Source organism: Athene cunicularia, assembly GCF_003259725.1.
Source record: "Athene cunicularia isolate RWA chromosome 2 unlocalized genomic scaffold, athCun1 chr2_part1, whole genome shotgun sequence".
Classification (NCBI taxonomy): domain Eukaryota; kingdom Metazoa; phylum Chordata; class Aves; order Strigiformes; family Strigidae; genus Athene; species Athene cunicularia.
Genome location: NW_020799095.1, coordinates 145,199,003 through 145,212,695, shown reverse-complemented (window position 1 = coordinate 145,212,695; position 13,693 = coordinate 145,199,003). Strand labels below are relative to the sequence as shown.

At 35.1% G+C, this 13,693-nt stretch overlaps 1 protein-coding gene across 1 annotated transcript in view; it reads left to right on the top strand.

Moving 5' to 3' along the window:
* The window catches only part of LRRC6 (leucine rich repeat containing 6), a 38,378-nt gene that overhangs the window by 4,640 nt on the left and 20,045 nt on the right, over positions 1–13,693 (top strand). The window contains exons 3-7 of the mRNA XM_026842506.1: positions 3,872–3,949; positions 5,970–6,142; positions 7,132–7,331; positions 8,483–8,671; positions 11,582–11,659. Coding sequence (XP_026698307.1) covers positions 3,872–3,949; positions 5,970–6,142; positions 7,132–7,331; positions 8,483–8,671; positions 11,582–11,659 — 718 coding nt within the window. The remainder of the gene's footprint in view (positions 1–3,871; positions 3,950–5,969; positions 6,143–7,131; positions 7,332–8,482; positions 8,672–11,581; positions 11,660–13,693) is intronic.

The window sequence follows — 13,693 nt, the reverse complement described above, 5'->3', positions numbered from 1 at the left end:
GTAATACATTATAAAAGGGTCTCATTTCCAAAGTATCCTCCACTGAGGCACATCACTAATTCTGTATTATGGCCTTTCCCGGCAAAAAGTTGCTGGCTTTTTTAAAACAAGACTGATGCACTTGGAAGCTGCCTTGCTATGTAAAGTTGATAATAGAAGAGAAATGTTAGTAACTGATCATAAGCCCATTTTTCTTGAGTTTTATGTAGGGTAAGGAGGGAAGTTGTTACTGTTGCAAGGATTTCTCAAAATGTAGATGGTACAAGCTGTGTCACATTTCCAAAGGAATATATTACTACCTGTCCTGAAAATTAAGAGTATAAAGAGGTGCCCAAGGAACAGGTGAAACATTGGCAGGCATTTTATAGTCCAGAATGAAAGCAGTATAGAGTTAAAGCTCTCGGTTACACTAATCCCAAACGGATAGGTCCCTTTACCGTCATTAGCTTATGTGGGGCACCTTCATACCCCTGATATAAATTCTTCAGAAAATAGCATTGCCGCCTTTAGTATCAAGAGTAGCATGAAAGGAACAGCACAAACATAGTGTATCAGGGCTAGCAATAATTCATTCCTTATCTAAATTTAAAATAAATTAGACTTCAGAGCAAAAAAGTTGTCTTGTATTCTGTGCAGGCTCACTTTAGCCAGTGTTTTGCCAGGCACAGTAAGTATGTGCAAGGATGTTGGCTACAGGAAAAACTGGGAATTCTAAAATGCTGCTTTATATTTTCAGAATTTCACTCTGGGGACACTGTAAGCAGAGAAGCTTTTAAAAGTGTGAACAAGGTGATGCTGTTTGGTTCTTTAAAGCAACATAAGCCTTATTGAAATGTCATTTTCAGGTTTGTCTGTGGAGGAAAATTGACCCTAGTGCCATACTGGAATACCTCCCCAAAGTAAGCTACAGCTCCTCGTGGTCACATTAGCGCTGTCTTTGTCAACCACCCTGGGGACAGCTCTGACAATCAGCCCGTTGGCCTAGATTGACTTCTGTCCACAGGTCAGGTCCATGAGATAAAAACTTTTCTATCAAAGAAGCCAGTTCATTTGACAGCATAGACTCATTTGGTAATGGAAGTCACTATATAAGTAGTGATCAAAAGGGTTGCCAGTAGGGGTTGTGTTACAAAGTACTGAATTTGAGAATTAATTCTTCCTAGTGGATACCAACCTGTTCAGGTGGAGCACACAGCAGTTCCAAGCACACTTCAGAATATCATAGCGTAACAGTTTATATTGACTCCATAGGGATGTGTCTTTTCTCTTCTTAAAGAAAACATTTATGCAGCCCTCAAGATCAGACTTGCCTACTAATCAGACTTGTAAGGCATCCACTGTATGGATGAGTCCTGGATCTTTTCTTTTCTATAAAAGGAAAACACCCCACAAGATACTATTGGTTTCAACACTTGTCTCTCTCACATCTTTATGTGTTACTGCTGTTACAGAAATATTGTAAGAAAAATGAACAGCCAACTTAAGCTGTCTAAGTCCTTGCTGGGAAATTAATTTCATCATCTGTTTGTGAATTATGAAGAAAATATCTCTCTGAGGTCTTGGTAAACTAAGTGGTAGGATTCATGCCACCAAACTTTTAGACATCTACGTCTGAGACAGTTACTGTAGCCTCCCTTTGTAACCAGCGATGAAGAAAAGGCATATATTTGAGCATGATTTGGTCCACAAGTTCTAGACAGCCAGTTTAAGAGAAGACAAACTGCACCTTGAAGAGCCTATTTCTCTTTATTGATTATAGAAGAGCCTAGGCAACTAACTCAGCTATAGACATGACCAGTGTTGGGCAGATGAAGTCCCTCTGCTTGAACTTCTTTGTCTCAGCAGGGACAGTTTGTGCAGCAGTTAATCAGTGTGGCTTGTGAATTAGAGGTAAAATTTGTGACTTCATTGGATAGAATTTCCAGTCAGATCGTCAAAGCATCTGGTGACTGGGGAGAAACTGATGAACTGTGACATGAGCTACACTATGTATCTTATCTCAGATTTATGACTCTGACCTGTGTGTCATGTATCTCAAGTGGTGTTTGCATCTTCCAGACACTTGGATCTGGTGAAGATCATTGCTACCCTATTCCCTCTTTACCCCCTTTCTGTATTCAACGGAGGAAATGCTAGCTGTTCCAACACAACCTCATGCATTGTGAACCTGCTAATTTCAATAGTTCATGGTGAAAATACTACATGTGTATGGTTTTGTTTTGTTCATACTGAAGCCATATAAATCCTTATTTGCAAAATTTTTAAAAATGAAGGACAGGAGGACATTTTTATTAATCCTGTAGATAAAAGATCTTTAAAAATTAAATGTATACTGAAGAAACCAATGTTTTCTATGTAAGTGAGCATAAAACTAATTTTATAAAGCTTGACTAAGTATGGCCTGATCCTTTCATATAATCATAGAATTATAAAGTGTTTTAGTTAGAAGGGACCTTAATGATTATCTAGTTCCAACCCCCCTGCCATGAGCAGGGACACCTTCCACCAGCCCAGGTTGCCCAAAGCCCCGTCCAACCTGGCCTTGAACCCTGCCAGGGAGGGGGCAGCCACAGCTTCTCTGGGCAACCTGTGCCAGGGCCTCACCACCCTCACAGTAAAGAATTTCTTCCTTATATCTAATCTAAATCTACCCTCTTTCAGTTTAAAACCATTACCCCTCACCCTAGCCCTACACTCCCTGATAAAGAGTCCCTCCTCATCTTTCATGTAGATCCCTTTTAGGTACTGGAAGGCGGTAATAAGGTCTCCCCAGAGCCTTCTCTTCTCCAGGCTGAACATCCCCAACTCTCTCAGCCTGTCCTCACAGGGGAGGTGCTCCAGCCCCCTGATCATTTTCATGGCCTCCTCTGGACCCACTTGAGGTCCATGTCCTTGTGTTGCAGGCCCCAGAGCTGGACACAGCACTGCAGGTGGGGTCTCACGAGAGCGGAGTAGAGGGGGAGAATCCCCTCCCTCGACCTGCTGGCCACTCTTCTCTTGATGAAGCCCAGGATACTGTTGGTTTTCTGGGCTGCAAGTGCACAGTCCTGGCTCATAGTCAGTTTGCCATCCACTCATACCCCCAAGTCCTTCTCTGCAGGGCTGCTCTCAACCCACTCATTTCCCAGCCTGTATTTGTACTTGGGATTGCCCTGACCCATGTGCAGGACCTTGCACTTGGCCTTGTTGAACTCCATGATGTTCACATACACTGGCCCACCTCTTAATCCTGTCAATGTCCCTCTGGATGGCCCATCCCTTCCCTCCAGCGTCTTGATTGCACCACACAGCTCGGTGTCATTGGCAAACTTGCTGAGGGTGTGCTCAATCCCACTGTCCATGTCGCCAGCAAAGATGTTAAACAGTGACAGTCCCAACACTGACCCCTGAGGAATGCCACTCATCACTGCTCTCCCGAGCTGCTGACCACAACTCTTTTTGACTGAGACTATTTGGCCAGTTGCTTATGCAATGAGGGTCCATCCATCCAATCCTCGTCTCTTCAATTTAGAGACAAGGATATCATGCAGGACAGTGTCACTTTCTGAGTTTCATGAGATGTAATGCTTCACCATGCACTTTTGGCTAGTTCTCTTGTATAGTATGCACTTTTAATGGATTTGTGATAAAAAATGTCTTTATTGCCTTCCTTATTTCTTTTTACATTTTTATTTTCATTTCTGGTTTTAGAGAATATTTTGGGGTTTGTCTTTTTATTAATATTAAAATATTAATGTTCTGTAATCTGATACATATTCTGATTTGTCCTTCTTATTTTTCTGCTTTACTATTTCACTGAAGTGAGCAAGTAAAATGATAATGCCCTTTCCAGCAAAGAGAACTGAAATAACAGATGTATGTTTTGTTACAGAAAATGTGGGCAAACTAAAGAAGCTGGAATATTTAAATGTAGCTTTGAACAACATTGAAAGAATTGAAAATCTTGAAGGTCAGATTTTAAACAAACCATTTTGCCTTTTCCTATTGAAACACTTAAGTTGTGACAGTGTGAAAGAGGGTGGAAGACATTAAGTGTGTCCACCAATAAAGGTTCTGTGTCAATACTCAGACTTTTTTTAGGTGCAGCATTTGAACAAATGCTTCTTTGTAGCAAGTGCTTCCTACTGCTGAAATTTGGTCACTGAACTTTCTTAAGTGTATTTTAACTCACTTTCTGCATACTTTCTCACCAGTGTTGCCAGATATTATAGCTCTATTCTTTAATACTTTACGTAGTGGGAATCCAAATCTTTCATGAAGTTGGTATTTCCCCACTGTATAGGTAAGATAATTTGTTATGCAGGGTAGGTGGAGCAATGTTGTGGTTTTTTTTTTTTTTTTTTTTTTTTTTTTTTTTTTTTTTAAATGCCATACAGGCTGTAAAAAGTCTCTCTTTTGTAATGTTTTAGCTGTCATTTTCATCTTCAATTCAGCAATCAGGTGTCACATACACAAAAGTTCTACTCCATACACAGGTTGCATTGACAGTCTGGGATACTTTTAAAGAGTTATTCAGATTATTCTTTTCTCTGTCATTGCATGAAGTCCTGTTTGGTTTATCTGTGTTCAATCCTTTATCCTGTCAATATAATTAGATGTGTAAAGATCTAGCATTTTCCAAGATCAAAATCTAAAATTTAGAGACACCCATAAACACATGCCATATTACTTGAATAATTTCTGACTTGATTGCTTTCCCTTTCTTGATTCTGATTAAGTCAGTTGCTGAATCTTTAAAATGTCCATCCTGACACAGGAACAATTAAAAGAAAAGCTGTGCTTTTTCATTTGTTTTGGGCAGTGTTTGTTCTGTTTTGGTTTAGGGTTTTTTTTTTGTGGTTTTTTTTTTTTTTTAAGTCTACAAGCTGATTCAAGAGGATGGCTTAAATCCAACAAAAAAATAAGCAAGTAGACTAAACACAAATTTGTAAAAGTTGAAGAAATAGGTAGTACATTACATATTTGGCAACTTGTTGAGAAACTTGCATCTGTATTCATGCCAGTAATTTTTCAGTTCCTCTATCAGGCTGCATTATTTATTACTGTGATTTATCATTTACTTATGAGTCAGAACCATTGGGAGTGAGCCTTGCAAAAATTTGGGTTATTTAAATCCCCTACTAAATCATTTTGAGTTGTTTATTTTCTTTCCGCTCCACTGTGCATAAAATACTTTCCAAATAAACCTGCAGAGGAAAAGAAGTGATGACAATAAGGAACATCAAATTTGGGCTTGCTTTTATTTATTTATTTTTTCTTTTAGAGTCAAGGTTATGATTCAAGGACAGATTATGATAAAAAGAGAGACTGATAAGTTTTGGATCTGAATTACCCAGAGCATTTTGTTAGCTAATTTAGACTTTCTGTTTATAATTAATTGTTTTGGTTAACAAAACACTTTTTCTCACTGGTATTTGTAATTTAACCAGTGATAAAGTATTCACAATAGCCGAGTCCATGAAGTGGAAAACCTCATCTTGACTTGGAGTCAGTTTTAAGAAAACCTTGTCTTTACACTTGAATAACCATAGCTGAGAATAACAGTACACAGAAATGAAACCCATAACTGATCCTGTCTGCTAAAGCAATTAAACACTCTTTTGACAGTATGGTGAACACTCAGTTGAGGAGGGGTACCAAGGCAATCAGACTGTTAAAACTGAACTCCATCTTATCCAAAAATGAAACATTTAATAGCTCATCTAGTATAACGACACTGACCATGAAGTTTTGATGGTGACAAAATCAATAAGTTTTGACAATTTGTATTTTATTGAGATTTCTTTCTACAAATATTGTGACCTCATAAATTTAAGCTGTGAGTTACTCTCACTTGTGGCTTAGAAAAGATGTATTCTGGTAGGATGAAATTAGTACACAGACAACAAATAGAGACAGTTTTATGTGTGTGTGTTTGTATGTCATGTGTACATTTGTGTTGTGGACAAACTGAATTTTTTTTCAAACAGGCTGTGAAGAACTAAAGAAACTTGACCTGACAGCAAATTTCATCGGTGAACTCTCCAGTATTGAAACCCTAAAATATAATATACACCTGAAGGAACTGTTTTTAGTGGGTAACCCCTGCACTGAATTTGAAGGTTACAGACAATTTGTAGTGGCAACTCTTCATCAATTAAAAGTAAGATTTTAAAAATCAAGTTTATATCCAAATCAATAATGAGTATTGTTGATAACGTATTAATTCCAAGCAAAATAAATGCCTGTGATAGGAAAAGTAGTATAATTTTTCTTTCTGTCCACAGGAAATGAAATTCTATTCTGAAGAATGTGACTACAGTAAATAATGTGATAATAAATTGGTTCTGTTTTGAATAAACCACATGCATTTGTTACCTTTTCTGTAATTTTTATTGGAGATGCTTAAAGTTTTGAAAATATAAATACAATGTATGTATTCTAGTTTCTTTCTTATTCGTTTTTATATAAGCAATATATTTTTAAATTGTTTTCATGATTGCAGATGATTACCAGGTTGTTGGTACCGCACCAACAATATGTACCAAATCAACAGTGTAAGGCAGTAGAAAGATAGAAGTAGATGTAAAGATACACTGTGTTGCATCAGCAGAGATACTTTAAGATTGAGATTTTGTGCAATGACTGAACTGATGTAATGATTTTCTGTCATTGACACAGGCAGCCCCAGTCCTGAAATATGCTTCCACAATTTCCCTTGGAGAAGCACAGACGCTTGCTTAACTTATTAAGAGTAGACTCAACTCACTTAGATGTCAATTAACTAACAGATCAAAAGAAATAATTTTGTAGTAGATTCATGAGCTGAATCAAGGTCAGACAAATATGAGAAATGGTTAAAGGGACTCTCTACTACATAGTCTAATAAGACCAATTGAAATTCCTAGAAAATGCAAAAAGCATCTCTCAGATACATAAAACCATTTTCAGATTTGAATAGCAATTTATTGTTAATTCCTTTTAATACAGTATAACTACTTAGTGCTGTGGAGGTTTGAAAAGGTGTATTTTAAATTTTATACAGAAGGTAATCTATCAAAATTAACTTGCATTTTAATGTATTTATTGATGTGAATACGTTTAAAATTTCTCACATATCTACATTGATTTTTTTTTTTTCCCATTGGGAAGTGTTTGGATAGTAAAGAAATAGAATGTTCAGAGAGGATTCAAGCACTTCAAAATTACCCAGAAGTGAAACAGAAAATAAGAGAACAGGAACAAGCCTACCTTCTCAAAAGGGCCAGAGAAAAAGAAGAGGCTCAAAGAAGGATGCAAGAAAGAAAGGACAAGAAACAAAACCAAATGGAATCTGAGCATGGATTTGACAGGTAACAGTAAGCAACAACAGTTTGGGAGTAAAAGTCATTCTTCATTAATAATTTTGGTTTTCGTCATTAAATAGTTTATATAATTTCATTTAAATATTTTTGTTTGTCTTTATTGTTGATTCTAGCAGAATTATTTCTCCTTGTGCATGTTAGCTCTAATGAAAAATATAATTAATTACAAACATAATTAATTACTGACCTGTAGACAGTACAATAGAATTTTTGTCCCAAAACTCCAAGCTAAATTGTCTGGTTGCCAAAATAGTGTAATTGATAGCTTCTTTCAGAAGAACAGCTGGAAATTGTTATTTAAGTAAATGCAGGGGTTCCAGAGAAAGCAGCTGTTCACCTGTAATTTCTTTTGCTTTAGAGTTACTAGATATGAGGACTGAATTGGAATATTGCAGATCTTTTGAGATGTAAAAGGCTATGGAATATTGGTTTCTATACTTCTTTCACCTAATATCACTGAGGTTACCTAGACAGCAGAAGGATTTTTGTCTGGGGTCATCATCCACTGCAGTTGCCATCCATCTTATTTTTAATGCAATAGAGACTAAATTCCTTGGATCTGGCTATGGAACTTTGTCCTCATAGATCATAGCTGTATCATAAATTTAGTTTTCTCTCTGTATTGATAGAGAATTTCTGAAGATTGCAGAGGCTTAGGACTAGGGGGAAAAATGATTCAGGTTCTGTGATGGCACTTTGAGGAGAAGCCTAAGTAAAATATTGCTACCCTATAAATTTCTAATCTACTGCTACCTAATGTTGGGAATACTTAAACATTACATGGACTGAGGGTTTTCTTTCACCTGGAAGTTTTGAGGTTATCTGAAAATTCTGCTTCTGAAATGAAATCTGTTGAACTCTTTATCTGAAATTTCAGAAGGTTAGCCATAACTATAGTTATGCATAGTTAGGCATAACCCTAGTCATGTCTTAGTTAAGTCAATGAAAAATATTATGTTGAAAAATATTTTCTGATTGATGAAAGAAGCAGAGCAGAGAACATTATCCAAATATATATTGGTTTTGATAGGAATTATACAGCTATTGGGTTAAAAATATCTTATTGCAATAATTCACTAGCAAGTACTGTTACTTTTCCTTGGTTTAATTGTGATAATTTTCCACATGATCTTGTATAGTCCAGACTCCCTACAGGACAAAGAAAACCATCAGGCAGAAGGAGATGGAGAACAAGAAATGTGGAGAACAGTTGAAGATGATGAAGAAGACAGAAGATTTTGGGAGGAGCTTACACCATATACTCCAGAATCTAGATTAGAAACTCACAGATATATTGAAGAAAAACGGAGAGCTAAAGACAACATAAGGTATATTTTTGTTTTAATATATTCTATGACTTGAAGAAGTGAAAATTTTCAAAGGTACAGAGAAGAGGTAGGTGACTGTCTCACAATAAATATTATTGAGAACTGACAGGTTAAATCCCTGCTGCCTGTGCAAATATGCTTATAAAATCTGAATGAAATATTCAGATTGTTCATTTGGTTTTGTTTAATTTTCTAAAATTTATGATACCCTTTATTTTGTTTTTCCTCAAAGTTTTAAAATATAATTTCACTTTTCAATTCCATTTTATGGACTTTAGAAGTTTCACTTTTCTGTCAGCTAAATATGTTTCATGTAGTTCAATGTTTAATGTTCTTGCAAAAGCATTTATCCGGAGTACAGATTGCATTATATAAATGCCCTACAGGCCATGCTACAAAATTTTTGTACAAGTGACGTTTCAGGTACCTTGTCTATGTGACTTAGAAGTTTTTTCACATACTTTATTGAAGATATTCATCCTGAGTAATAAAATTCTTCATGTTATCTATGCAATTTGACATGGTGAATCTGAAGATATCTGGGCTTTAAAAGTTTCTAAAGTTGTCACTGGTTTTGCCGAACATGGAAAATTAATGCAGATGCTAGTAAAAAAAGTTATTTTATTGCTGATGACTTATCAGTTCCACAAACATTGTAAGTAATGTCTTTTTTTTTTTTTTTTTTTTTCTTATATAAGAGCATTTGTACCAGAGATTTTTCTAGCTGTTCTTTTTAAGGGCATGAATTTTAAATGACTTATGAAGCTTAAGCATTGAAAAAGTCAGTCCTAGGGAACTCTCCAAGAAATCTGGAAATCTGCATAATGTGTTGCTATTATTAATTTAAGGTCTAGCACTTTCCCAGAAGAAATACTGTGAAACCCAGATTCTAGCTAGTTAGAATTTTGATGTGTTTAGGGAGGCCTTGGTCTAGTCAAAAGCAAATATGTTCTAAATGATTTCTTCTAAACATTCAGGGAGAGTCCAAATAGCATTATAATAAAGACAGAATAATTCCTTTCTAGATTTTTCTCATTTTCCAAGGCATTTAAAGGAGTTAAAAATCCTTTCATGGTTCATTTTGTTTTGATGGTGAGATTTTTCTTTGGTAGCATGAGAAAGATGAGAACAGAAAGGTGCCCCTGACAACTTCAAATCATCCTTGCTGGTGGACAGGAGCTGAAATGTAACTTAAATATAAGTTACTCCGTATAAAAGGATGTTTATTTTAGTATAAAATTGACATGAACTCAATCAGACCAATGCTAAATTTGAACCTATTTATGACATGTTGGCACACAAATTTGCCAGCTGTGGGTATAGTTGAATAGTTGATGATAAACTGAGCGGATTTGGCTATTGCAAAATAAATTAATACATCAGTTTCATTCAAAGAAAATTCAGACAATTATAACATCAGTTGCAGGTGAAAGATGCACAAGGTCTCCTTTAGCTGCTTATTTCCAGAACAAGACTTTTCAGCTCATCTCATCACAAAGTTAAACAAGTTATCTTAAACTCTAGTCATTATGATATGACTGAATTTTCCTTAAAATGGTTCATGTGAGCAGACAGATTTCAAGCTAAAAGGTGGTAGGATATAATTTCCTGACATATGTCTGAGAACTGCATCTTTACAACAGAGTGATGGTTCATTCACTTTGCATTTAAGTGTCAATAGTAGGGAATCAGGTGTAGAAACTGCTAGCCCACAAATCCCATGTTAAAGCTTGGAACAATACTGTAGAATAGTATTTAACATGTGCATAGTTGTGAATCTTTCTTAAGCAGTTCTTTTCAGGTAATCATTCCAGTATCTCCACTTGAATGTTTTTATTTCTTCTGTAAATCCACTGTATTTATAGACCAAGTATTTTGAGAAACGAGGGTTTTTTATATGCCACCTGAAGTAGCCATACACTCTGTGCTGAACATCTGAAAAGTGGATTAATACAAAGTGAAAATTACGGTGCTGTATTTTTAAAGAAAACATGGCCGTTTTTTACCTAGGTGCAAGCAGATTTTTCTTTTTCGTGTTACTAAGATTCCTTACTCTTCCTCTCCTTGCTCATGATCTAAACATTTATACAGGAAATACCTGTACTACAAATCTTGATTTTACAGTGATCTGCTTTGTTTTGGCAGGTAAATTTAAGGTAGCTTGTTTATTGCACTAAATGAAGGTCAGATATAGTTTAATTGATGATAGCTGGACATAGATAGTGAAGATTAACGTCTCCATCTGTAATATATATTGTAGTTTTGAAGGAAGAACACCAAAAAAAAATGTAACAGATGCATCAACAAGTAATCTATATGTATGCACTTTGGTCATACTGTATCTTATTAGGTGCTGCTTGTAATCTTTTGACCATTATAATTCTTTTTACTAATGCAGAATTGTGACTGATAGGCATACTATTTAGAGATAAGCCAAACATTTGTTCAGTGAAAGTAATTAAGTTAGCATGAATAAAAAATTTCTTTAGAGTTGCTTGCACATACATCAAACCAGTTAACAGTAATGAAACCTTATGATTAGTATGAACATTTATAACTCAAAACCCATTCAATTTCACATACTTAGGCAACCCACTGATTTCTTAAGATACACTAAATAAATCTGATCTATTACTGTTTGATAATGGACACTGTGACATGCAGAAGAAGTTATTATCAATGTAAGACGTGATATTACAAAGCATTGGCTTATCTTCAGATGATGCTTTTATTGTGCAATTGGACATTTGATTTAATCTGTCTAGTTCCTGAAATAAGTTGTAGCCTTAACATCAAATACCAGCTAATTCTTACCTCTTCTTGCCATCCTCTTCTTTCTTTTTTTTGGCTATTAAACATAAAATATCAGAATGTGAAATTATAAACCATTTTTCTTTCTGTTTTGTTAAGGGAATCAAAAAAGAGAGAGAAGTCTCCTTGGAGATTGGTCACTGCCGAAGGAAAAGTTCTGAATGTGAATGTGCCTAAGTATGTAAGGTTAAGAGGTTAAACAGGCCAACCTCTTTATATTTGCTTTGAGCATCTATTTCAAGATATATGATAATACAAAAATAAGAGGGCTAACAAATTATCATTGCATTATTATATTCCTGGTGGGAAAACTGACTTCTAAATTTATATTCTGATGTTGGAAGAAGAGTTAATTTTCAGTGAGTGAAGTGTTGAAAGTTGTTTAATTTAACATCTTGATCTTTGATGACTGAATAACTTGTTTTTCTGTAATAAAGTTATAAAGTTTTGTTCTTTTCTATGGTAAGGCTCTCTTTCTTGGAGTGTTGTGCTAATAGTGGAAAAAGTTTACCTGGTTTGACTACTGAAGATAAATATCTAAGAGTAGCCACTTTAAATGTGGAAAAAATTAGCTGCAAAATCAAAGCTAAGAACTTGCATATCGTTAGCATGAACAATGCTTTCTAAATCTTGGAAATTTATAAATCCATGCAAATTCAATAAATTTGAAAACTTACATTATAAGACCAGTGCATAATTTTCAGTGGTATAGGGAAAATTAAAGGTAGTGTCAGAAGAACATGTGCTTAATCCATCTGTACCAGAAGATACTTACCATTGTATCGATGTACTTTTTTTGTAAAAATTGCTGGCTGAAAAAAATTTTAAATAATTTTCCAGTTCAAAGAAGACAAGTCTAAAATAGTTTAAATCTTGTCTTAATAGAACTTGATTATGCCTCTAACAAGCAGAGACATGTAGAATAAAGCTCTAGCTATCTTTTTAGAAGAAATGCATTCCCCTAGAATCCACAGTTAGTAGCAGTCCTGTTTGTGTCATCCAGGTTTTCTGGATTAAAGTGGTCTGTGAACGTAAAACCCGAGCAGTTTTTGTCGTGGCTTCAACAAGAATATCACAGCTCTTCAGAGCAATCTGGCAGTGTATCGGAGAGACATAAATAAAGAGATACAAGTAGACAGATGGTGTTCTTCAAAGTTTTTGCCTCAATGTGAAAGTATTGTCCGTGGCGATGTCCAGGCTTCTCTGGTGTTCTTTTTGAAGGTTAGCAAGAGGAATGGCTACATGCTGCTGAGAACAGGCTATTTCTCTCCCTCGATTCTGATTAAGGTGCCCCCGAGAAAATTTTACATTTCTTTTCTCTTTTTCACCCTTAATGTTTTAGTGAATTCTCAAAATTTGTCATGCAGCAACAGAAAAAAACATGAACGGGAAACAAAACTGGTTTGTATTATTTGCAGTTTTCCATTAAAAATTACCCATAAACTAAAAGCCCTGTAAGCTTTCTTACAGATTGACTGTATCAGACTACAGGAGAGCAAACAGTAGAAAGTATATCTGGCAAATATTTTTATTGCTGAAAAAAAAATATTATCAAAATGTTAGCATTTAATCTTCTTTCTGTTACCTGAACCCAAAGTATCTAAGTATTTTAATTAAAACTGAAATATTCCAGATAAATTGCATTAAGAAACCCCTTGCATTTTATACTAATAACTAATTTATAAAAATCTGCTCATTTACAGGTGGGTTTTTTCTTACTTTAATACATGAGAAATGTTTTGAGTATATGAGCAGAACTGTAAGTCTAGACTAGATCTCCCTGCAGTTTTAGTAATAGATGTTGTTTTCAATTTATAACTGCTAAGATTCATTCACAATTTTAAGGACTCAGCCAGGAGATCACAACCATGCAACTAATACAATCTATATTCTCATTTTCAACAAATAAAGCCTATAGAATTGAGGATATTGTGCAAATCATGTATTATTTTGGAAATGCATAGGCAGATATTTATAGTCTAGGCAAATTAATTGCTGTGAAAAAAGGATGCTTTTTTTTTTTTTTTTTTTCCTCTTGTGGCTTGGGTGGGGAGAACAGAAAATAAATGTAAGAATTACTTTGGTTCAAACGCCAGTATTTTTTTCTGTTCATGAGGAAAATTGCAACTGTTTTTAAAATGATCACGTGTCATATTGTCTAAATGGTATTTGTATTCAGCTAAAATTGCTAGCAGTTGAATTTGAAGTTTG